General features: G+C 51.5%; 1 protein-coding gene across 1 annotated transcript in view; it reads left to right on the top strand.

Moving 5' to 3' along the window:
• The first annotated feature begins 7006 nt into the window (after positions 1 to 7006).
• The window catches only part of Celsr3 (cadherin EGF LAG seven-pass G-type receptor 3), a 37993-nt gene continuing 21924 nt past the window's right edge, over positions 7007 to 23075 (top strand). Inside the window, exons 1-20 of the mRNA XM_051203928.1 lie at positions 7007 to 11120; positions 12759 to 13409; positions 13717 to 13942; positions 14185 to 14300; positions 14664 to 14752; positions 14862 to 15019; positions 15611 to 15774; positions 16024 to 16149; positions 16241 to 16410; positions 16820 to 17005; positions 18100 to 18216; positions 18551 to 18722; positions 18876 to 19017; positions 19113 to 19233; positions 19552 to 19735; positions 20052 to 20153; positions 21552 to 21646; positions 21840 to 22049; positions 22323 to 22518; positions 22740 to 22895. Of these exons, the coding sequence (XP_051059885.1) occupies positions 7022 to 11120; positions 12759 to 13409; positions 13717 to 13942; positions 14185 to 14300; positions 14664 to 14752; positions 14862 to 15019; positions 15611 to 15774; positions 16024 to 16149; positions 16241 to 16410; positions 16820 to 17005; positions 18100 to 18216; positions 18551 to 18722; positions 18876 to 19017; positions 19113 to 19233; positions 19552 to 19735; positions 20052 to 20153; positions 21552 to 21646; positions 21840 to 22049; positions 22323 to 22518; positions 22740 to 22895 (7480 nt within the window). The 5' untranslated portion in view covers positions 7007 to 7021. The remainder of the gene's footprint in view (positions 11121 to 12758; positions 13410 to 13716; positions 13943 to 14184; positions 14301 to 14663; positions 14753 to 14861; positions 15020 to 15610; positions 15775 to 16023; positions 16150 to 16240; positions 16411 to 16819; positions 17006 to 18099; positions 18217 to 18550; positions 18723 to 18875; positions 19018 to 19112; positions 19234 to 19551; positions 19736 to 20051; positions 20154 to 21551; positions 21647 to 21839; positions 22050 to 22322; positions 22519 to 22739; positions 22896 to 23075) is intronic.

Here is a 23075-nt window from a genome sequence, read left to right as displayed (position 1 = left end):
CCTATGCAAACACACATGATTAAAAACAAAAAATTTCCCCGTAAATAGAGGTGTTGGAGAGGTGGCTCAGCAGTTAAGAATACTGGCTGCCTTTAAAGAGGGCTCAGGTTTGGTTTCCAACACCTAGATAGTGGCTCACAATCTTCTGTAGCTCTACTTCCAAGGGATCTGGTTCCCGGATCTCACCCCTGTGGGAATGTAGTGGACATACATTCATGCAAGCAAAACATTATTACATATATTTAAAATGTAAATAACATTTTAAAGGTGCAGAGCAACAGAGAAAAACATGCTACCACCCTCTAGCCTTATGTGTGTATACAAACACACATAATATATGCAGCAGACAGAGTAGAGGCTCAGGGTAGGGCCTCAACCGTTGCTGAGGGAAGAGAGGCAGAACATTTCAAAGGAAACCTAAGGGGTAGATGGGATCTCAGTGATCTTCCAGGCAGAGTCCCTCCTTAGCCACTGGCTCTGTCAGATTGCGGAGCACACAGACTCCTGGTGGAGGAGCACATCCAGAGTTAAAGACACTGGTTTCCAGCCATGACTGTGTTCACTGGAAAGCTGCAGACGCAGACAGGAAACTGCTGTTCTCAGGAGACGATGCAATTTAGTGAAAAGCAAGGGTTCCAGGAAGCTGAGGCAGGAACATCAGGTAGCATCTGCTGTTTGATGTGCTCTCTGCTGTGATACACACACTGACCTTGTGGGAAGAGCCCTGCATTTCTGTCCTCTGTCTAGGCTAGGGCTGCTCCTCGATAAACAATGCATTGCTTCAAGAAGTTCACACCCACATTTGCAGGATTGTCTAAGGGGCCCTGCACATGTCTGTAAGAGATGCAGAAATCCTAGCCAACAGTTACATAAATACTGGGTCATGTTGTCAAACATTCTGAGGTAAGGGCAGGACTCCAAAACCCCTTCAACAAACACCCTGACGATTGTCGCACAACAGAATTGTAGCCATAAAGGTAGATTGTGGTGAGCCAAAATATTCCCCTTGGGAATGGAAGCCAGGCAACACCTCCCCAGCTGCTTGGAAGGGTAGATGTGGGATGTCACTAGGCAGGAGAAAGAATGAGGGACAGTGAATTCTTATCCCTGCCAATAAAGGAGAGCATTTGGGTGGGCCTGAGAAGCAAAAAAGGAACAGTAGGAGTCTGTGGGCTGGGCATCACTTTGACCAGAAATGGCATTGAAAGTGGATGCTTAAAGTCTGGCCCATGTTGGAGAGGCACTGGACCGCAAACTAATCATGCCCAGCTTGTGAGGGGCAGGGAGCTCAGCTCAGTCCTCAAAAGACACTGAGGCTACAACAAGGAGAAATCTTGCTTTTAATCTGTGTGTGATGTGTATTTGTGTGAGCACATATATGCAGATACATGTTCAGGTGGAGGCCCAAGGTTGATGGGAGTCTCTCCCCCAATAGCTCTTCACTTTATTCATTAGAGCATATTCTCTCAATTGAACCCAGAGCTCATCAATACAGCTAGTTTGATTAGCTTAGATGCCCCAGGGATACCAACCTGCCCTCTGAGCTGGACAATTATGAGCATGCTGCCATACCCATCCAATATTCACATGGGTACTGGAGATCCAAACTCTGGTCCTCACACTTACATGGCAAGGGCTTTAACTCCTGAGCCGTCACCCCAGCCTTTCCCCCCTTTTAATGGAAGGATAACACACTATGTGAAAGTATGACATTCAAAGAGCAAGAGTTACCAGGCATGGTGGCACACACCTTTAATCCCAGCCCTATGTAGGCAGAGGTAGGTGGATCTCTGAGTTCAAGGCTAGCCTGGTCTACAGAGCAAGTTCTAGGACAGCCAGGGATACACAGAGAAAACTTGTCTTGAAACAAACAGCAAACAGAGCCCGATTTAATGAAAGGAAAATCACCAGTTCTTGGGCTCAATCATTGACTGCCTCTTCCCCCCAGAGATAATCATTGATCCTGGGATCACAGTATAAATTCTGGGTTCTCTTTTAGTGTTTGAGGTTCATGTACTATAGTATATGGCTGCAGTTTGAGTTTTCCTAATGTTGCATGGGAAAATGTTCTCACTTATCCATAATAGCCACATAAACTATTGGTGACTTCACAGTTGTGGCCAGTTTTGTATATTTTATTATCTTTTTGTTGAGACAAGTTCTCCAATTCTCTATGTAGCCAATGATCTTGAGCTGCTGACCCTCCTGACTGACTCCATCTCCCAGTGCTGGGGATATAGAACCACTCTACCACACCTAGCCTCTTATTTACTCTAGTTTTAAAATTCAGGGCCCTGTGCATACTAGGCAGAACTACAATTGTGGAATCATTGGCAAAATGCTGACGTATTTATCCAAAGCATGTCTGCCAATGTAAATTCTAGCAGTGTCTGTGAGATCTAATGCTTCCTGTCTTCCCCAAAATTTGATGTGGCTGGGGATGTACGTGTATAACATGCATGCACAGGGTTTTGGATTAAATCTGCTGCACACACACAAACACATAGAGAACCAACTTCCTATTGTCATTTTTATTAGGATCATTCTGATACAATGTGTCTTTTCATTTGTCTAAAGACATTGAGCACCTTTTCATTAGTTTCCTGGACTAGTCTATTTTTTTCAGCTGTAATGCTAGTTCAAATCTCATCCATATATCTATTGGTTTGTAACTCTTTTATTGACTTACATATGTATTCAACATATGAGTTTTTAGGTTTTATACTTACAATAAGACCTTCCTATCTATCTATCTATCTATCTATCTATCTATCTATCTATCCATCAACCCATCAAGATCTTGCTTTGTCGCCTCAACTTGAATAACTTTCCTATTTCAACCTTCAAAGAGTCTGAGTCTATCAGATTACAGGACTGCAATGGGTTGGTTACCATTCTCTTGTTATTGTTGCTGTTCTTATTTGAAGCAGGGTCTCATTATCTAGCCCTAGCCAGCATGTAACTGACATCTTCCTGTCTCAACCCCAGTGCTGGGATTACAGGCATGTGCCACACCTGACTGGCTCCTTTCTTAATATTGCCATTTAATAATAGGAGTTTGTTAATTATAATGTATTCCAGCTTGTTGATATTTTTATTTTTTTAGTGCATTTTGTGTTCTATTAAATATCCTTACTTTATAGCTGGGCAGTGGTGATGCACACCTTTAATCCCAGCACTCGGGAGGCAAAGCAGGTGGATCCAACAGTTTTCAAAAGATCCATTTTTTATTATTTCAAACTATGTGTAGGAGTCTGTGTGTGTGTGTGTGTGTGTGTGTGTGTGTATGTGTATGCGTGCACACGCGTATGCACGTGTGCATGCATGAATTCAAGAGATCAGAACTATTAGATTTCTCCTGGAACTAGTTACAGGCAGTTGTGAATGGCCTGATGTGGATACTGGGAATCAATCTAGAATCTTCTTTAAGAATAGTAGGTTCTCGGTAAGAGGGAGGGAGAGAGGGAGGAAGAGGGAACTAGGATTGACATGTAAAATAAAAAAATAATAATAATTAGAAAAAAGAATAGTAGGTTCTCTTAACAACTGAGCCATCTCTCCAGCCCCAGGTCCAACAACTTTGTAAGCCCACTTTAACAATTTGCCCTTCTGAGGCTCGAGATGTGACTCAGTGGTTAAAAGCACTTGTTGCTCTTGCAGAGAATCCGGGTTCAATTCCCAGCACTCACATGGCACCTCACGATCATCTGTAACTCCACCTCCTGGAGATCTGATGCTCTATTCTGACCTCTGCAGTCACCAGATACACATGTAATGCACATTCATGCATGAGGCAGTACACGCATAAAATAAATCGAATAAATATAAAAACAATTTATTTACCCTTATGTTCCCTTCAATTTTTTTAACTTTATTTTTAGGACAGGGTCTTATATAGCTCAGACTGACCCTGGATTCCCTATGTATCTGAGGACATTGAACTTCTGATCTTCCTTCCTCCACCTCCTGAGTGCTGGGATGCATCCAATAGTTTATCCAGTGCTGAGGATTTACCCCAGGCCGTCATATATAAGCCAGCAATCTACCAACTGGGAAATATGCCCACCTCTCCTTTGGATTATTATTATTTATTTACTTTTTTTTTTTTTTTTTTTTTTACCTACACCATCATATTGACTATAGACACAAGTTTTCCTCCATTTTCTGTTTTGTTTTGTTTTTTGTTTTTTGAGACAGGGTTTCTCTGTATTGTTTTGGAACCTGTCCTGGAACTCACTTTGTAGATCAGGCTGGCCTCAAATTCACAGAGATCCTCCTGTCTCTGCCTCTTGAGTGCTGGGATTAAAAGTGTGTGCCACCACCATTGCCCAACTTAGAATGTTTTTGTTTGTATGTTTGTTTGGTTTGGTTTTTGTTTTGTCCATATTTTCTTAAATTGTTTTTCTTGCCTTACTACACTGGCTGGGTAAGCCCTCTAACATACTAAGGCTGTGGTCATAAATGCAAAATGAGACCAATTGTTAGAATTATGTGTTTTTCTCCAGCAATGCTCTACAACTCCAGAGTCAAAAGATACACACTCCATTTTAAGTGGGTTCGAGTGTAGCCCAGGGAAGAGGTGAGGATTTACAGACAGGAATTTTATGTGTGCTTGTTTTGTCTTGAGGCATGGTCTCATTGTGTAACCTTGGCTGGCCAGGAACTTGCAGCTTAGACAAGACTGGTCTCAAACTCTGGTCTCAAACTGGTCTCAAACTGCCTGTCTCTTGAATGCTAGATTAAGAGTTTATGACACCATACCAGGCCAAGGTTCTTTCTTTTGTTTCTGGTGCTGGGGATTGATTGAACTCAGGGCCCCAATGTACTAAACATGTATTTAGCACTGAATTTTATGAGGCTAGTGGAAAAGTGAGGACCTAAAGAGCTCACATCTCTGCTGTCTGCTCTCCTGTTTATCCTGCCTCTCAGCAACATCAAATCTAGCTTCTGAGCCCTACGTGGACCCTGTCGTTGGAACTATTGAGAATGAGGACAAACCATATAGAGGTCTACCTGGGGGAGGTTGGGACAAAGCTGTAATTGGAGGGAGAAATTAACATTTCATCTGAAAAAGTGGATGTGTCATTATGGAGTGGAGTAGTCCGCAGAGGTCAGAGGACAACTGTGGAGTCAGCTCTCCTTCCGCTTTTGTATGAGTTCCAAGGATCAAACTCGTGTTCAGACTTGGGCATCGAGCACCTTTACCTGCTGAACCATTTTGCAGCCTCCTCAATTTTGTCTTTCCAGAAAGTGCATTAGGAACTACTGCTGTGGGTTGGACATTGAAGTGCGTATGAGAAAACAGAGTGAGGGGCCCCAGACCGCAGCAGCCACAGAGGAAGTTGGGCGGCAGCTACATACAGTCGCACCGAGAGCTTTCTGCAGTGAACGCCATAACTCAGGGTGGAGGTCAGCCACCAGCCCTATTGGAGGAGGAAACGGAACTCGATTTCTCTCAGCCATGGTGTCTTTGCACATCTGCTCTTGCGGCAAGAGCCAGGATGGCTTCCTAAATTGCTGCTCAGGCATCTTGTAGCGGAAGTCTCGATTCCTAAAGTCATTCAGATGACTCCTCTGTGAACTCAGCTCTCTTCCTCCTTCGACCTCAGATTTGTGCCTTCCATTAACTTCCAGAGAGTGGCGGGCACGGTCAATACCAGGTCCTGCTCCTCTCTCCTCTAGTCGGGAACCGCAATCCTTTATCGCCGCTGCAGATACTCCAACCACACTCATAAATGATGCACCCGACACGGAACTCTGACCCTGAATTGCTTAAGACTCGGAGACCTAAAACACAACAGAAGCTCATGGGCCAGATACTAGCAGACACATTGGGGTACAACCCGCGTGAGACCGGCCACCGGGTGAGACCAGCCTCCCGGAAGCAAAGAAACCCAGGAGCGAAGAATGCGTTGATTGGTTGCTGGTGATGTCATAGCTACCATCTGGGGGCGGACCAAGGGTCTTGGCCAGGAGTTCTTGGACTATTTGAAGAGATAACCACTCAGGCGGGGGTTGCCGCACCCAGTGCAGCGTTCTAGGATCCTGGGTCTGACTTTTGTCTCGGTGTCAGAATGCTAGAGTGCTCTGCACCTGGCTTTGCAAGTCATTACCGATGCCACGTTTGGAGGTTGACCAGTGTAGCGCGCCTCTTGGATTGTTTCTGCTGACTAGCTTGGAACCCTCGAGGCCCTCCTTCCTCCCGCATACAATGGAATCCTCCGAGATGGGAGGGGTCTCCTATTGTGCCAATAGAAACAATGACTCTCTGATTGGGATGCACCGCCTTTACCCTCGTATTTTGTGACGTCTACTGCGCCAGATATAGCTATTGGTCAGTTAAGATGCGCGCGTGCCAGGAGTTGGACAGAAAGCTAGATTGAACCAGGACTAGAGAGAACTGGGCTTCTGTCAGGCTCTTCAAGGGGTTAAAGGATGCAGTTGTTGCAGGCGAGGGGCGGGGATCTGAGGAAGCTGGGCTCACAGTTGTGGTGCAACCCTGAGTTCCACGTGGCATCTCAGAACACTGGAAAGAGCCATAGCCTGGAGAGATGTGGTGTCTAGTGCAGGAGCCCCAAGTCTGGGAGTTGCGAGCAGTTGTCGAGGCAGAGAAGAATTGGCTTATCTTCCTGCTTCCGGAGGGTCATTTTTAGATCCTGCTTTGTAGGGGCAAACAAGAAGATACTTGTGACGTTTCATAAGTTCAACTTGTTAATAAGTAGTTAACGCTATTGTTTGAACTGCTAGTGACCCAGGCCGGTGTCTGGTCATTATCGTCCCTGTCACAGGATTCTACATGGTAACGCTGCCCAGAGCGGTGAGAAAACTCAGAACATTATGACAACCCACATTTAGCACAAAATTTTTGTTAGCGTTCGGAACTAGTGTTCCAGAAAGGAGACAAGATTCTCAATCTAAAGAGAAGCAACAAACCAAGAGGAATGAGAAGACGGTTGTGGAATAGCGGAGAAACTCCCCGTTCCATTCAGCACCGTGGGCAGCACTTCTGACCACAATAAAGATGGCGACCTTGGCTTCTAAAGCCAGAAATGCCATGCGCAACGGATTGTACCATTGCGTTTGGAGCATCGGGGCGGAGGTGGAGCAAACCATCCGAGCGGCCGGGAGCCATGTTGGAGCGTCGGGAGGCGGCAGCAGCGTCGGGGATGCTGTGGTGGGGGCGGCAAAAGCCGGGGCTGTATGCCAGAGGGGCTCTGGCCGCGGAGTAGATGGTGCCCAGAGAGCAGTGGCGGCGCGGAGCGACAGGCCGAGGGGCGGAGGGCCGGGGCGGCGGCAGGGGCCCAGGAGGGGGCCAGAGCGGCGGGGTGGGCCCGAGGCCCGGACCCGGGCGGGGGGCGGCGGAGGCTGTGCCGGGAGGCGGGGGGTGATGGCGAGGCGGCCTCTATGGTGGGGTCTCCGGGGACCGTCGACCCCGATACTACTGCTCCTTCTCCTCTCTTTGTTCCCTTTTAGCCGGGAGGAGCTGGAGGGCGGCGGGGACCAGGGTTGGGACCCGGGGGTAGCTACTGCTACTGGGCCAAGAGCGCAGATCGGCAGTGGAGCCGTGGCTCTTTGTCCCGAGTCTCCCGGCGTCTGGGAGGATGGAGAGCATGGCCTGGGAGTCAGGGAGCCTGCCTTCATGAGGCTCCGAGTAGGTAGGCAAAGTGCCCGGAACGGTCGAGGGATCCCTGAGCAACCAAACGCGGAGCTGGTGGTCCAGGCATTGGGCAGTCGAGAACAAGAGTCTGGTCAGGGTCCAGGGTATCTGTTATGTTGGCAACCAGAGATCTCCTCTTGTGGGCGGACAGGGCCACTACGAAGAGGTAATCTGCCGCTCGAGGCTCTGTCTCCAGGAGATCCGGATCTGGGGAACATCTCTCCCCACCCGTCGGACCTTCTAGCTCAGCCTGATGGCTCCAAGCCAGTGTCCTTCCAGCGTACTGCTAGGAAAGGCGTTCGCAAGAGAGTGGAAACCTCTCGCTGCTGTGGGAAACTGTGGGCGCCAGGACGCAAGGGTCAGGGTGTGAAATCCGCGACTTCTCGAACAGAGAGGGGACCCTTTCGGCGGAACTGTCCCCCTGGTTCTTTGGGATCTGACCTAGGGGAGAATTCAGCACCACGTGCTGTGAGGACAGCTCCTACGCCGGGTTCAGCACTCCGCGAGCATCGGACAGCTCCTGAGCCGGCTCCCGAGCGCATGCGCTCCCTCGGTCTCTTCCGCCGCCGTTTCCTCTTTCAGCACCTTGGGCCGCGCCCTCCAGGGTTCCAAGCTAGTCCTGAAGCCAAGCGAATACTCTCGAAGAACCAGGGTCGTCCCCGTCGTGCCGCAAATCGCCACCCGCAGTTTCCTCAATACAACTACCAGACACTGGTACCTGAAAATGAGGCAGCGGGCACAGCGGTGCTGCGCGTTGTGGCGCAGGACCCGGACCCAGGCGAGGCCGGGCGCCTTGTCTACTCGCTGGCGGCGCTCATGAACAGCCGCTCGCTGGAGCTTTTCAGCATTGATCCTCAGAGCGGCCTCATCCGAACGGCGGCCGCTCTGGACCGTGAGAGTATGGAACGCCACTACCTTCGAGTGACAGCACAAGACCACGGCTCACCGCGCCTCTCAGCCACCACCATGGTGGCGGTGACAGTAGCTGACCGCAACGATCACGCTCCAGTATTTGAACAAGCCCAGTATCGGGAAACACTTCGCGAGAATGTGGAAGAAGGTTACCCCATCCTGCAGTTGCGTGCCACCGATGGTGATGCGCCACCTAATGCCAACCTGCGCTACCGCTTCGTAGGGTCGCCAGCTGCACGCACGGAGGCCGCCGCTGCCTTCGAGATTGATCCACGTTCGGGCCTCATCAGCACCAGTGGCCGCGTGGACCGGGAGCACATGGAAAGCTACGAGCTAGTGGTAGAAGCTAGTGACCAGGGCCAGGAGCCTGGACCACGTTCAGCCACCGTTCGAGTGCACATAACTGTGTTGGATGAGAATGATAACACACCACAGTTCAGCGAAAAGCGCTATGTGGCACAGGTGCGTGAGGATGTGCGCCCTCACACAGTGGTGCTACGTGTCACAGCCACGGACCAGGACAAGGATGCCAATGGTTTGGTGCACTACAATATCATCAGTGGCAACAGCCGTGGCCATTTTGCCATTGACAGCCTCACGGGTGAGATCCAGGTAGTGGCACCTCTGGACTTTGAGGCAGAGAGAGAGTATGCGTTGCGCATCCGGGCACAAGATGCAGGCAGGCCACCTTTGTCCAACAACACAGGCCTGGCAAGTATCCAGGTGGTAGACATCAATGACCATTCTCCTATCTTTGTCAGCACACCCTTTCAGGTCTCTGTTCTGGAAAATGCACCCCTGGGTCACTCAGTCATTCACATTCAGGCAGTGGATGCAGATCATGGGGAGAACTCCAGGTTGGAGTATTCTTTAACCGGTGTGGCACCAGACACACCCTTTGTGATAAACAGTGCCACTGGCTGGGTCTCTGTGAGTGGTCCTCTGGACCGTGAGTCTGTGGAACATTATTTCTTTGGTGTGGAGGCTCGAGACCACGGCTCACCCCCGCTCTCTGCTTCAGCCAGTGTCACAGTAACTGTGTTAGATGTCAATGACAATCGGCCTGAGTTCACCATGAAAGAGTACCACCTCCGGCTCAATGAGGATGCAGCTGTTGGGACCAGTGTCATCAGTGTGACTGCAGTAGACCGAGATGCCAACAGCGCCATCAGCTACCAAATCACAGGTGGCAACAGTCGAAACCGCTTTGCCATCAGCACCCAAGGTGGTGTGGGCTTGGTGACACTGGCTCTGCCACTGGATTACAAGCAGGAACGCTACTTTAAGCTGGTACTTACTGCATCTGACCGCGCCCTTCATGATCACTGCTATGTGCATATCAACATCACGGATGCCAATACACACAGGCCTGTCTTTCAGAGTGCTCATTATTCAGTGAGCATGAATGAAGACCGACCAGTGGGTAGCACTGTGGTGGTCATCAGTGCTTCTGATGACGATGTGGGCGAGAACGCTCGTATCACTTATCTTCTGGAAGACAACCTACCCCAGTTCCGAATCGATGCAGACTCGGGGGCCATTACACTACAAGCTCCCCTGGACTATGAAGACCAAGTGACATATACATTGGCCATTACTGCTCGGGACAATGGAATCCCTCAGAAAGCAGATACTACATATGTGGAGGTAATGGTCAATGACGTAAATGACAATGCTCCACAGTTTGTGGCCTCCCACTATACAGGCCTGGTCTCTGAGGATGCTCCACCCTTCACTAGTGTTCTGCAGATCTCAGCCACTGACCGAGATGCTCATGCCAATGGCCGGGTCCAATACACTTTTCAGAATGGGGAAGATGGAGATGGAGATTTTACCATTGAGCCCACCTCTGGCATTGTCAGGACTGTGAGGCGGCTGGACCGGGAGGCAGTGCCAGTGTATGAGCTGACTGCCTATGCAGTGGACCGTGGTGTGCCCCCACTTCGGACTCCAGTGAGCATCCAGGTGACTGTACAAGACGTGAATGACAACGCACCTGTCTTCCCAGCTGAGGAGTTTGAAGTGAGGGTGAAGGAGAACAGCATTGTGGGCTCAGTGGTGGCTCAGATCACTGCAGTTGACCCTGATGAAGGCCCCAATGCTCACATAATGTACCAGATTGTGGAAGGGAACATCCCTGAGCTGTTCCAAATGGACATCTTCTCTGGAGAACTGACAGCACTCATAGACCTGGACTATGAGGCTCGCCAGGAATATGTGATTGTTGTTCAGGCTACATCTGCCCCTCTGGTCAGCCGGGCTACTGTTCATGTGCGCCTGGTTGACCAGAATGACAACAGTCCTGTGCTTAACAACTTCCAGATCCTCTTCAACAACTATGTGTCCAACCGTTCTGACACTTTCCCCTCAGGCATCATCGGTCGCATCCCAGCTTATGACCCGGATGTCTCTGACCACCTCTTTTACTCCTTTGAGAGGGGCAATGAGCTGCAGCTGCTAGTGGTCAACCAGACCAGTGGGGAGCTTCGACTAAGCAGAAAGTTGGACAACAACCGCCCACTAGTGGCCTCCATGCTGGTAACTGTAACAGGTGAGGGGTGCGGGGTAGGCAAGTAACCTAAGGATCTTAACTTGTCAGGGCTCAAGCCAGAATTCCAGCAAGATCTCCCATGGGTCTCAGACCCCACTTACGTTCTTGGACAGTCTTTACAGAATCCTAAAGGTTCTAGGGCGTCCAAGAATCATAAATAGCTGTTCATGTAGGGATTGCTCCTCTCTCCTTAAAGAAGGAAGGAGCAGAGGGTCCTTGTGATGCTCTTGTGTTGCTAGGAAAAACCAGAAAGTTCATTCATTTCATGCCCATGTTTAGATGAGGGTTACTTTGGGTCCAGTCTGCCCTTACTTACTTCCGTGGTCAGGAAGAGCAGCTAACTTTGACAGCCTCAGGTAGGGAATGGTGACCATTCTGCTATCCAAAGGGCAGGCCAAGCACTTTCCTTTTGGAAAATGTCCAGAGACTCGACGGCTTTCATTTCCCTGGGCTTTCACAAACCCTTCCCTCAGAGAAGGGGTCAGATGGAAAAGACCCTTGAAGTCCCACCTTCTTGAAGTGTGGAGGTTTGGAGAATCTTTTCTGTCTCAGCCCTGAAGCCGGGGCTCCTGGCACTGACAGACGAGGCGAGGTCACCATTTACTTTCAGATCTCTCAGCAGCAGCCTTTATGGGTCACCCAACACATGCTTGATCTGAGATGAACACGCAGATGAGTCCGCTACTCTCATCTCTGGGTGGACGCCGGAATCACAGAACCCAGGCCTAGAGTGTTAGGTTGTTTGCTAACTAAAGCAGCTGAGGAGAATGCGGTGTGGGTATGCATCAAGGTCCATGGTGTCCCTGGAGTTTGCTGGTCCAGAGTTCTGGAGAACTGAATTGAGTGTTTGCTGGTTCAGGACCTTATGTAGTGCCTTGGGAGAGCAGTTGGCTGGCAAGAGATAGCCTTGCCCTGGAGCTCCCTTCCTTCCTTCTTCCTTTTCTTTTGTTTGTTTTTGTTTATTCCAGACAGGGTTTCTCCTTGTAGCCCTGGCTGTCCTGGAACTCACTATGTAGACCAGACTAGCCTTGAACCCAAGATCCACCTGCCTCTGTCTCCCATGTGATGGGATTTTGTTTTCTGAGACAGGGTCCCACTATGTAGTTCTGACTTGAACTCATTAGGTAGATCTGGTTGCCTTCCTCTGCCTCCCAAGTGCTGCCATTAAAGGCACAACTAGCATGCCCCTCCCCCACTGTTTCTGGCAGGGGGTGTCCTGCTGTTTCTGCTACAATGGGGGAAGATGGGAAGCTAGGAATGGACAGCCAGTGGTTCTGGCTCCTCCTCTCTTTCTTAGTGGAGGAAGCCTTTTGATCACGATGATGGGGACTATAGATTACTGAGCACTTAGGGAACTTGTGTGTTAGTGGAGTACTGACTCATGGTAATTATAGGGACAAGGCTGGTGGAGCTCCCTAGTGCTAAGGGCCAGACCTGAGGTGGGTAAATTACTGACTCAAGCCTCTCGCGCTATGTTGGGGATGCTGGAGTAGGAAGAAGCATGCTGGGAGAGATGGCGATTACTAGCTCAGACTCACTAGTGGCTTGTTAGGGGTCAGTCTGCCCCAGACCTCTTGTGTTCCAAGGAGAGGCAGCTACTGACCGGAAACTGATCACTGTCCCTGTCCCTGCCTGCAGATGGCCTGCATAGTGTTACAGCACAGTGTGTGCTGCGTGTGATCATCATCACGGAGGAGTTGCTGGCCAACAGCTTGACTGTGCGCCTGGAGAACATGTGGCAAGAGCGCTTCCTGTCACCGCTACTGGGCCATTTTCTTGAAGGCGTGGCGGCAGTGCTCGCAACACCTACCGAGGACGTTTTCATCTTCAACATCCAGAACGACACGGACGTGGGGGGCACCGTGCTCAATGTGAGCTTCTCAGCGCTGGCACCTCGTGGGGCTGGGGCAGGCGCTGCAGGGCCCTGGTTCAGCTCCGAGGAGCTGCAGGAGCAACTGTACGTGCGCCGCGCCGCCTTGGCTGCACGCTCGCTGCTCGACGTGCTGCCCTTTGATGACAACGTATGCTTGCGCGAGCCCTGTGAGAACTACATGAAATGCGTGTCGGTGCTCCGCTTTGACTCCTCCGCGCCCTTCCTGGCTTCGGCTTCCACGCTCTTCCGACCCATCCAGCCCATCGCCGGTCTGCGCTGCCGCTGCCCGCCTGGCTTCACAGGAGACTTCTGCGAGACTGAGCTCGACCTCTGCTACTCGAACCCTTGTCGCAATGGCGGCGCCTGTGCGCGGCGCGAGGGAGGCTATACCTGTGTGTGTCGGCCTCGCTTCACCGGTAAGTCGGGTGCAGCGCTGGAGGAAGCCCGGGCAAAGCTTAGTGTTGGGACTGCAGGAGTGCGAGTGAGCACCGGGCAAATGGGTCCGGCTAGAGGCGCGGCTAAGCACAGCCCGCCAAAAGCCTGAAGCTCTGAGAAAAAGGGAAGCCCTAGGCATAAGAGCAGGCGGGCGGGCGGGGGCGGGGCGACGAGGCTGTGGGCGGGTCCCAAGGCGGCTCAACCATTCAGAGGCCTTCAGGCTTCGGCCTCTGGGGGCGTGGGCGGGGCGTGGGCGGGGCGTCTCCTCTGACCCATCCTACCCTGCAGGGGAAGACTGCGAGCTGGACACGGAAGCTGGACGCTGTGTGCCGGGCGTCTGCCGCAACGGCGGCACCTGCACCAACGCGCCCAATGGCGGCTTTCGATGCCAGTGCCCCGCGGGCGGCGCTTTCGAGGGCCCGCGCTGTGAGGTGGCCGCACGCTCTTTCCCTCCCAGTTCGTTCGTCATGTTCCGCGGCCTGAGGCAGCGCTTCCACCTCACGCTGTCCCTCTCGTAGGTGTCTGCCACCCACCGTGTCACTGCACGACTCTTCACTGCCCCTACCTATGTGATCCTGACACAGAGTGCTGACCAGCCCTGATGTCCTCATCGTACCCCGCCCCCTCCCCTCACCCCCTCAGAGATGTCTTAGAGTCACGGCATTGGCATCTCCCCCACCCTCTTCTTTGGGCTCTGGTTCTCAAATGGAGGGTATGAGATGTCTGCTCCTAATGGTGCCATTCCACCTCACCCAGGTTTGCAACAGTGCAGCCCAGCGGGCTACTCTTCTACAACGGGCGCCTGAATGAGAAGCATGACTTTTTGGCTCTAGAGCTTGTGGCTGGCCAAGTGCGGCTTACATATTCCACGGGTGGGTGCTCCCGTGGATTTTTGTGACAGTGAGTGGGGTGCATGTGTTCCTGGGATGGCTGGAAGAGTCAATGCATGAGTCCCCTCACGTGTCCTTCACTGAGCATCTGAGCACACTCTTCAATGCCAAACGGACAACAGTGAGGACCGGCTCTGGCCACTCCCTCAGGGAAGGTCCGTCTCTCCAGGAAGTCTGTGTTTCTCCTATGCGTTAGGGTCACTGTAGTCCAGCCAGTGTGGTCACCAGAGGATATGGTGATCCAGTTATCCAGCATGACCCTGAAAGTATCAGTATCTATGTAAGTGAGTTGGGATGGTGCCACTCAGCAACTCCAGACACATTCCACACGCATATTTCCCACAGGTGAATCCAATACAGTGGTTAGCCCCACAGTTCCAGGAGGCCTGAGTGATGGACAGTGGCATACAGTGCATCTGAGATACTACAACAAGGTGGGCACCACCTCTAGAATAGTATGGGTGGATTGTGTGGGGGAGTCAGGATTCTGAGTTCTCAGGAATTACCACAGGGGCATTGTTGATTGGTGTGCCTGGTCTTTAGCCCCGGACAGATGCCCTAGGGGGTGCTCAGGGCCCTTCGAAGGACAAGGTGGCTGTGTTGAGTGTGGATGACTGCAATGTGGCTGTGGCTCTGCAGTTTGGTGCTGAGATTGGCAACTACTCATGTGCAGCTGCTGGTGTGCAAACAAGCTCCAAGAAGTGAGGCCCCTACCCCCTGATCCTCATGTTCTCTGCCTACCAGAGCCCACATTAACCCTTCACATAGTCTGCAAAACTCCTTGTTCTTCTCCCAAACCAGCAGATCAAAGACACCAGAAGCCTGCTCAGTCTAGCCCCCAATCCTATGTTCTACCCCTGGCTTCTGGCTTCCACACAGTCCTCAGGAAAAGTCCCTGTGCGTTCTGTCTTCTAAAGTCTCTACATGCCTTAAGCCTCTAATGGCACACATTGCCTCTTGTCCATTCATCTCGTAGATAGCCCCCAAGGCCATTGAGCCTGCTGATCTCAACCCTCAATCCTTCTTCTCCATCCTGACCCCAGCCACCCAAATGCCTCACTCCTCATCATTGTCTTCATCTCAAAGTACCCCACCCTTCCCCAGATCATCTGCCTATCACGGCGTCTTCTTTGTGTCCTCACAATTGCACTCTTAACTCTTCTCCAAGCCTGGCCTTATCTTCTTCATCTAACCATCCTCCCCTTAGTCCTACCCCCTACCCCCCCGTGGCCCCCAGGAGCAACCCTACTCTGCCTCCAGGCCCACCAATGACCCAGGCTCCTGACCCCCAGGTCCCTGGACCTGACTGGCCCTCTGCTCTTGGGGGGTGTCCCCAACCTTCCCGAGAACTTCCCTGTGTCCCACAAGGACTTCATTGGCTGCATGCGAGACTTGCACATTGATGGCCGACGAATGGACATGGCAGCTTTTGTTGCAAACAATGGCACTATGGCAGGTAGGCCCAAAAGCTCCTTGTCCTCATTCATGTCACTGTCTCCATCTGAGGAGGAGGAGGGTTGCATGGGATGGCTCCACATTTGACCTTTATCCAATATGACATGGCAAGATCCATATTATAGCCCAGCCTTTAGGGCCTTTCATGATGGCATCGTGTGCACTTCCAGCCTCTCTGGAGTCTAACACCCTGCCCAGCACTCAAGTCCCTCAGCCGTCTTCTCATAGCTTCCTTGTCCTTTCTCTCCAGGCTGTCAGGCCAAGTTGCACTTTTGTGCCTCAGGCCCCTGCAAGAACAGTGGCTTTTGCTCAGAGCGCTGGGGTGGCTTCAGCTGTGACTGTCCTGTGGGCTTTGGTGGCAAAGACTGTCGCCTCAGTGAGTGGGCATCATGGCTCAGGAGGACCATATGGGGTAAGTAAGGTCTGTTCTTGGGGTAGGATCTGTAATGACTTCTCTGTCTCCGCAGCAATGGCCCATCCCTACCATTTCCATGGCAATGGCACACTGAGTTGGGACTTTGGGAATGACATGACTGTGTCTGTGCCCTGGTACCTGGGACTAGCGTTTCGAACACGGGCAACAAAAGGGGTCTTGATGCGAGTGCAGCTTGGACCACACAGTGTGCTCCTCTCCCAGGTATGTCTGTCCCCCCAGTCCCTCACGATACCCTCTGCTGCTCTCTGATGCTCCCCAACAACAGGGTTGGGGCCTAGCCATAGAGCATGGTTCTCAGTCAGATGTCTTAACACACTGGACTCTGCTCTGGACAGTGCACCTTGACTCTTCCCTACCATAATGTTCTCTGCATATGCAAGGCACACATATAGCTCTTTCTTATAACCAGACCAACCCATGAGCCCTAGCTCTGCCCTCTGCCCCAGCCCGTATCAACATGATACCCCCAAACAGTGCACTATGCATTGGGTATAGATAGCTTCATGTCTACTGTTCTGAATGCATACATATTTCTGACCACTAAACCCTCTGATCTCACCACCCAGCCTCATCTCAATCTAACCCTAGGGCTATGCATTTCTACCCACAGATAGATCGGGGGTTGCTGTCTGTGACATTAAGTAGGGCCTCAGGCCATGCTGCCCACCTCCTGTTGGACCAGATGACTGTCAGTGATGGCCGGTGGCATGATCTTCGGCTGGAGTTGCAAGAGGAGCCAGGTGGCCGAAGAGGCCATCATATCTTTATGGTTTCACTGGACTTCAACCTCTTCCAGGTCTGACCTCTGACCCAAGGGTAGTCTGTTCTCAGCTTTACAACCAGACTTAGTTTATTTGACCCTACCTCTTGTCCAGTTCCTTTCCACTCCTCCAAATACCTAATCTGAATTCTCCTAGCCCTTTGCTTTGATCCTACTCAGCCAGCCAGGTTGGTCTGTTGGGCAACCCTGCTTATGTCAGGTAGGCTACCTGGCTTGAAGCTCTTGTGGTGCCGCTGTAGTTAGGACTTTGACTGTGCCTGATTCCTGAAAGCCCTTTCTGTCGTCTTCTCTAATCTCTACCTATTGAGAATCAAAACCCTGGAATTTCAGGGATGGGGAGGTGACTCAGGATAAAGCACCTGCTTCTGGAACTGTCGGAACTCGTGTTCCAATCCCCAGAACCCATGTAAACACTGGGCAGGCGTAGCAGCTGCTTATAATCCCAGCAGTAGGGAGGCAGAGGCAGGAAATCCCTGCGTTATAACTGGTCCGCGAGACTATCAGAATTGATTAACTCTGAGTTTAACAAGCTCAATTAATGAGTAGAGAGTGATCAAGGAGGACATCTGGTGTCAACTTCAGGCCTCCACATGTACAATATACACATGTACCTATACACATATGAACATGTGTATACACATAAGCACACCATATACTCATATACTCAAAGAATAAGAACATGGAATTTCAAGGTTGCTCTGGGTCCAGGAGGGAGTGGCCTGCCTGAGCTTAACACTTTATTTATTTATTATTTATTATCTTATTTGTATGTATGTGTACCATATGTATGTCTGGTGCCCAGGGAAACCATAGCAGAGTATCAGAGCCCTTGTTGTGAACTTTCATGTGGATGCTGGGAATCAAACCCTGATCCTTTAGATCAGCTAGCCCTGAGTTCAGCTCTTAACTGAAACGTTTGTATTACATATCACCCATGTCACAGCACATTCTCCACACTTAGGAGTGACTCGTTTCCAGACTGTTCTTCTGATACAGGGGACAAAACATGGTCATCCAGGGCTAGAAGAAAGGCATTCTGATTCTGGGATATGACCGGGGTTTACTAGGTACCCCTTCCCTCAGTGCTGACTGCCCTCTTCTTCTTCTAGGACACCATGGCTGTGGGGGGTGAGCTGCAGGGCCTGAAAGTAAAACAGCTCCATGTGGGAGGCCTGCCACCCACCAGTAAGGAGGAGGGTCCACAAGGTCTGGTTGGCTGTGTCCAGGTGAGGCTCAACATAAGGATATGATACGGGTTCATTGGGGATCTGAAAAATACCATCTCAATATATGTTGGCATGGGAAGGCAAATAGAAGGGAGATCAGAGACAAACCAAACCTTCCTCTTGTGAAAGGAAGAGTCTAGCTTAGGTAGTAGGGATCATCTAGAATATGTGTCAGAAACAGTACAACTAGAGACCCTTTGGGGGGCTGGATGGGGGTGTTTAGGGAGCCCTTGACTTTTGTGGAGAGGGGGACTGCATGTCACAGAACATTAGGCGTGGTAGCTGCTTCCATAGGACTGCAGTGACATGAGACCTTTCCTGTCTGTGTCTGTAGGGGGTATGGATTGGCTTTACACCCTTTGGGTCCTCAGCCCTGCCACCTCCCAGTCACAGAGTGAATGTGGAGCCTGGCTGTGTTGTGACCAACGCCTGTGCATCTGGGCCCTGTCCACCCCATGCTCACTGCAAAGACCTCTGGCAGACCTTTTCCTGCACCTGTTGGCCAGGTGGGTGTTGAGAGAATGGGGGAAGGAACCAATGGCCACGGAGAAGGCTCAGGGACTGGGGGGCCTGGAGTGGGTAGGAACGAAGAGGGCTGGGATCCTGCTTCTTTCCATGCTCTTTGACCAGTGTTCTGAGCTTCCTGACCCAACCTGCAGGTTACTACGGCCCAGGTTGTGTGGATGCCTGCCTCTTGAACCCTTGTCAAAACCAGGGATCATGCCGGCATCTCCAAGGAACCTCCCATGGCTATACCTGTGACTGTACAAATGGCTACTTTGGTCAGCACTGTGAGCATAGGTGAGAGGCTCAGGACTAAGATGGTGGAGAGACCTTGTGGGAACAAGCAGGGTCACTGAAAAACATGGATGCACTTTATCTCATCTTATTCCCAGGATGGACCAGCAGTGCCCTTGGGGCTGGTGGGGAAGCCCAACCTGTGGTCCCTGCAACTGTGATGTTCATAAGGGCTTTGACCCTAACTGCAACAAGACAAATGGGCAGTGCCACTGCAAGGTTTGCCTAGACCCTGACCCTTGACCTTTTAACTTTTCCTTGGACACTACCTATGATTCTTGTCCAACCTGCTGACCTCTGCCTCCTGACTTGGGCCCTAACCTTTTAATCTATGTCCTACAATCTAGTTGCTACCTCTCATCCTTGACCTTTAAACCCTTCTTTGTCTTCATCTGAGGCAAGTTCTTCTAGCCTATGAACTCTTTTTTTTTTTTTTAAATTTTTGCCCTTGATTCTACTCATCCCCCAAGCTTTCACCTAAGATCCTTCCCTTAAGCCTGACTTCTGATCTCAGGCCCCTGACCCATCCCTAAACAGGAGTTCCACTATCGACCGAGGGGCAGTGACTCATGCCTCCCATGTGACTGCTACCCTGTGGGCTCCACCTCGCGCTCATGTGCACCCCACAGCGGGCAGTGCCCCTGCCGTCCGGGAGCCCTTGGCCGCCAGTGTAACAGCTGTGACAGCCCCTTTGCAGAGGTGACAGCCAGTGGCTGCCGAGGTAAGAAAGTTCTCCCCACCTCCATCTGTTGAGAACTGGCTCCAGCATGCTAAGGATTCAGTGGCTCTCCTGGCTTGTGGAGGTGGAGGGCTCTGGGAAGCTATTCCTGAGGGAGATCACCTATGCCTGGGAGCCCTACATGTACTGTGCATACTTGGCTGACTTGTCATAGACTTTAACAGGCCAGATCTTTGGAAGCCAGCAGGGGAGAGTAGTAGACTCTGGGCCTGGGCCTGGGAGTGGTAGAACAGTGATAGGTATGGTATCATTTGCCATAGAATCTGACCACCAGGCTCAACACTCCCCTTCTCCCTAGTACTCTACGATGCGTGCCCCAAGTCCCTGAGATCTGGTGTGTGGTGGCCTCAGACTAAGTTTGGTGTTTTGGCCACAGTACCCTGTCCCCGTGGGGCCTTGGGTGAGTATGTGGTGGACGGCTTTGCTGCTGGGGGGGGGGGCAGGTCTGATTTCTGATTGTTGCAGTCTCCTCTTTCACCAAGTTGGGTGGTCTTCTCTCTGTAAAGAGATGGGAGTAGGGTGGAAACCCATGTGGGCCCCTTATACTTCTTGGGGGCTCTGGTTCCCTTCCTATACTCTCATTAAGCCTCCATCTGTTTCTCTTGGCTTCTGGGCAGGATTGCGGGGTACAGGTAAGGGGTACGTGTTTGCTCAGGTGCGCTGCCCCCTCCCACTGCCAGAGCTTTTGCAGACCCCTCTCCTGCTGCTTAAGGTCCCTGCAGACCCCCTCCCTGCTGCCTGAGCTCTCTAAAACTAACTGCTAACCCCCTGGAGACCCCTTCCTTTGATCTGAGGACCCTAGGGACTTCTCTGGTGCCCAAGGTCCTCAAGGATCCCTCCCCATCACTCGGGGATCCTTCGGATCTTTTTCCACAATCTAAGACCTTGCATACTCTTTCCTACCTCCTGAGGTCCTTGTAGGGTTCTCCCTATTGGTCAGAGTCAGCCACTAGCTTCTCCTTGCTGCCTAAGGGCCTCCTAGAACCCTCCCTGCTGCTCGAGGTCTCTGCAGTGGCTGGACAGAGATTGTCTGTGTATGCATGCTCACGTGTGTGTCCTTCTGTGCCTGTGCATGTGTCTCTGTGAGTCTGTCTTGAGGGGATGGGGTTCTGAATTTAAGTTAGGGTCTCTTGCTGGTGGACACACTTATTCAACTTCTATCCCAACTGTATAGACAGGGAAGGCAATGATAATGAACTACCATTGAGGAAGTTAAAACTTGTATGAGAACCCTACACCCACCACACTTAGGTCATATGATACTCCTGGAAGAGCGTGTCTGTGTCAGTATGCTTGTGAGTATACAAGAGGGCAGTAGAGTCTGTGTGTGTATATGTTTGTGTGTGTGTGCTTGTTCACACATCTTTATGTACATCTAATGAGCATTGTTGTCATGTGTGTCAATTTTGGCCTGTATATGAATTTGGCCTGTTTGTAAGCTTGTCAAAGCCTGTATATATGAATGAGTGAGTATGTATGGGTGAGTGTGTGTGTGTGTGTGTGTGTGTGTGTGTGTGTGTGTGTGTGTGGTGTGTGTGTGTGTCTATCTACAGTACATCCTTATACATTTCTTCATGTGGTTATGGTAAGAATGGTTCTCAGAGTTCTTGGGAGAATTGACCAACAAGCTATTGGAACTCACCTAGGCTTAGGCTACAGCATCTAGGCACCTAGCTATAGATGCTTATAACTCAGGACTCTACCTCAAGGCTCCATATGGGATAGAAGAGGGTGCTGTGGCCACCTGTCAGCAAAAGTCCCCAGGCTCCAGGCCTGATCCGGGATTGCCTGCCCCCAGGTGCTGCAGTACGGCTGTGTGATGAGGACCAGGGTTGGTTGGAGCCTGACCTCTTCAACTGTACCTCGCCTGCCTTTCGAGAACTTAGTCTGCTGGTGAGACTCTACCCAGATAGTGCCCTACACCCAAGCCCTTTGGGCCTATGCTGGGCCCAATGTAAACCTCAGCCCTTGACCTTTTGGGCATTTCCTAGTTGTCCTTTCATCTGTCCAAGCTTTTCTCCCTGTAAGGCTTTTGAGAAAGGCCTACAGGATCACAGAACAACCACTGCCATCCTTGTCCTGGCAGTTGGATGGCCTAGAACTGAACAAGACAACACTGGATACTATGGAGGCCAAGAAGCTGGCTCAGAGGCTGCGGGAGGTGACCGGCCAGACTGACCACTACTTTAGCCAAGATGTCCGAGTCACTGCCCGCTTGCTGGCTTACTTGCTGGCTTTTGAGAGCCATCAGCAGGGCTTCGGGCTGACAGCCACACAAGATGCCCACTTCAACGAGGTGGGTTGTGTTCTATGTTCTCTATTCCATGGCCCTGACCCCCAGCTCCCTGGTTCCTCCTCTCTACCCTCCTAGCCCTGAATCCCCAGCTTATACCCTTCCTAACTTCTGGAAAAGTGAAGGTTCTGCAATTTCACTGTTCCTGTCCACTTCAGCCCTGCCCTCTTGCCTCTTGGGCCCCACTAATACCTGGCTAGACCCCCTCATGTTTGCCCCATCCCTTCATCCATCCTCACCACCTGAGTGAGTCCAGCTCCATCTCCATCCCTCTAGAATCTGCTGTGGGCTGGTTCTGCACTGCTTGCTCCAGAGACGGGTGACCTGTGGGCAACCCTGGGACAGCGGGCCCCTGGGGGCTCCCCAGGGAGCGCGGGGCTAGTGCGGCATCTGGAGGAATATGCAGCCACACTTGCAAGGAATATGGAGCTGACATACCTGAATCCTGTTGGACTGGTCACACCCAATATCAGTGAGTGGTAGAGGGGACAGGAGAAGGGCAAGGGGACCTCTGGGGCTGATGCTCCTGCTGGGCCACACTGCTCCTCCAACCCCTGGTGCTTTGTAGGGCTGTGGCCAGCACTCATACCGAGGAAGACACAGCTTGGGAGCCTCAGCTGTTGCAGAGGCATACGTGGGGTGGGACCCTTGGACGGAGGCTCTTGACAGGGTTACCCTCTTTTTCTTGGGCAGTGCTCAGTATTGACCGCATGGAGCACCCTAGCTCCCCCCAGGGAGCCCGTCGTTACCCCCGCTACCACAGCAACCTTTTCCGGGGCCAGGATGCCTGGGACCCTCATACACATGTGCTCCTGCCCTCCCAGTCCCCACGGCCGTCCCCATCTGAAGGTAGGAGCCCTTTTGGTGACTTCTGAGCCTGGTCCTGCCCCCCCTCATCTCCTCCCAAAGCCCGATAGCATGTCACCCTCTCACCAATTCTTCCCTCGCCAGACCTTCCACACCTCATGGCTCCTGTGTGAGAGCTTGCCGGGGCTACCTCCATATACACTTTGCTAAACTCTCACCTCA

Source organism: Phodopus roborovskii, unplaced genomic scaffold (assembly GCF_943737965.1).
Source record: "Phodopus roborovskii unplaced genomic scaffold, PHOROB, whole genome shotgun sequence".
Lineage (NCBI taxonomy): Eukaryota > Metazoa > Chordata > Mammalia > Rodentia > Cricetidae > Phodopus > Phodopus roborovskii.
The sequence above is the reverse complement of the archived record's forward strand: the minus strand, read 5'-3'. Positions and strand labels throughout refer to the sequence as shown.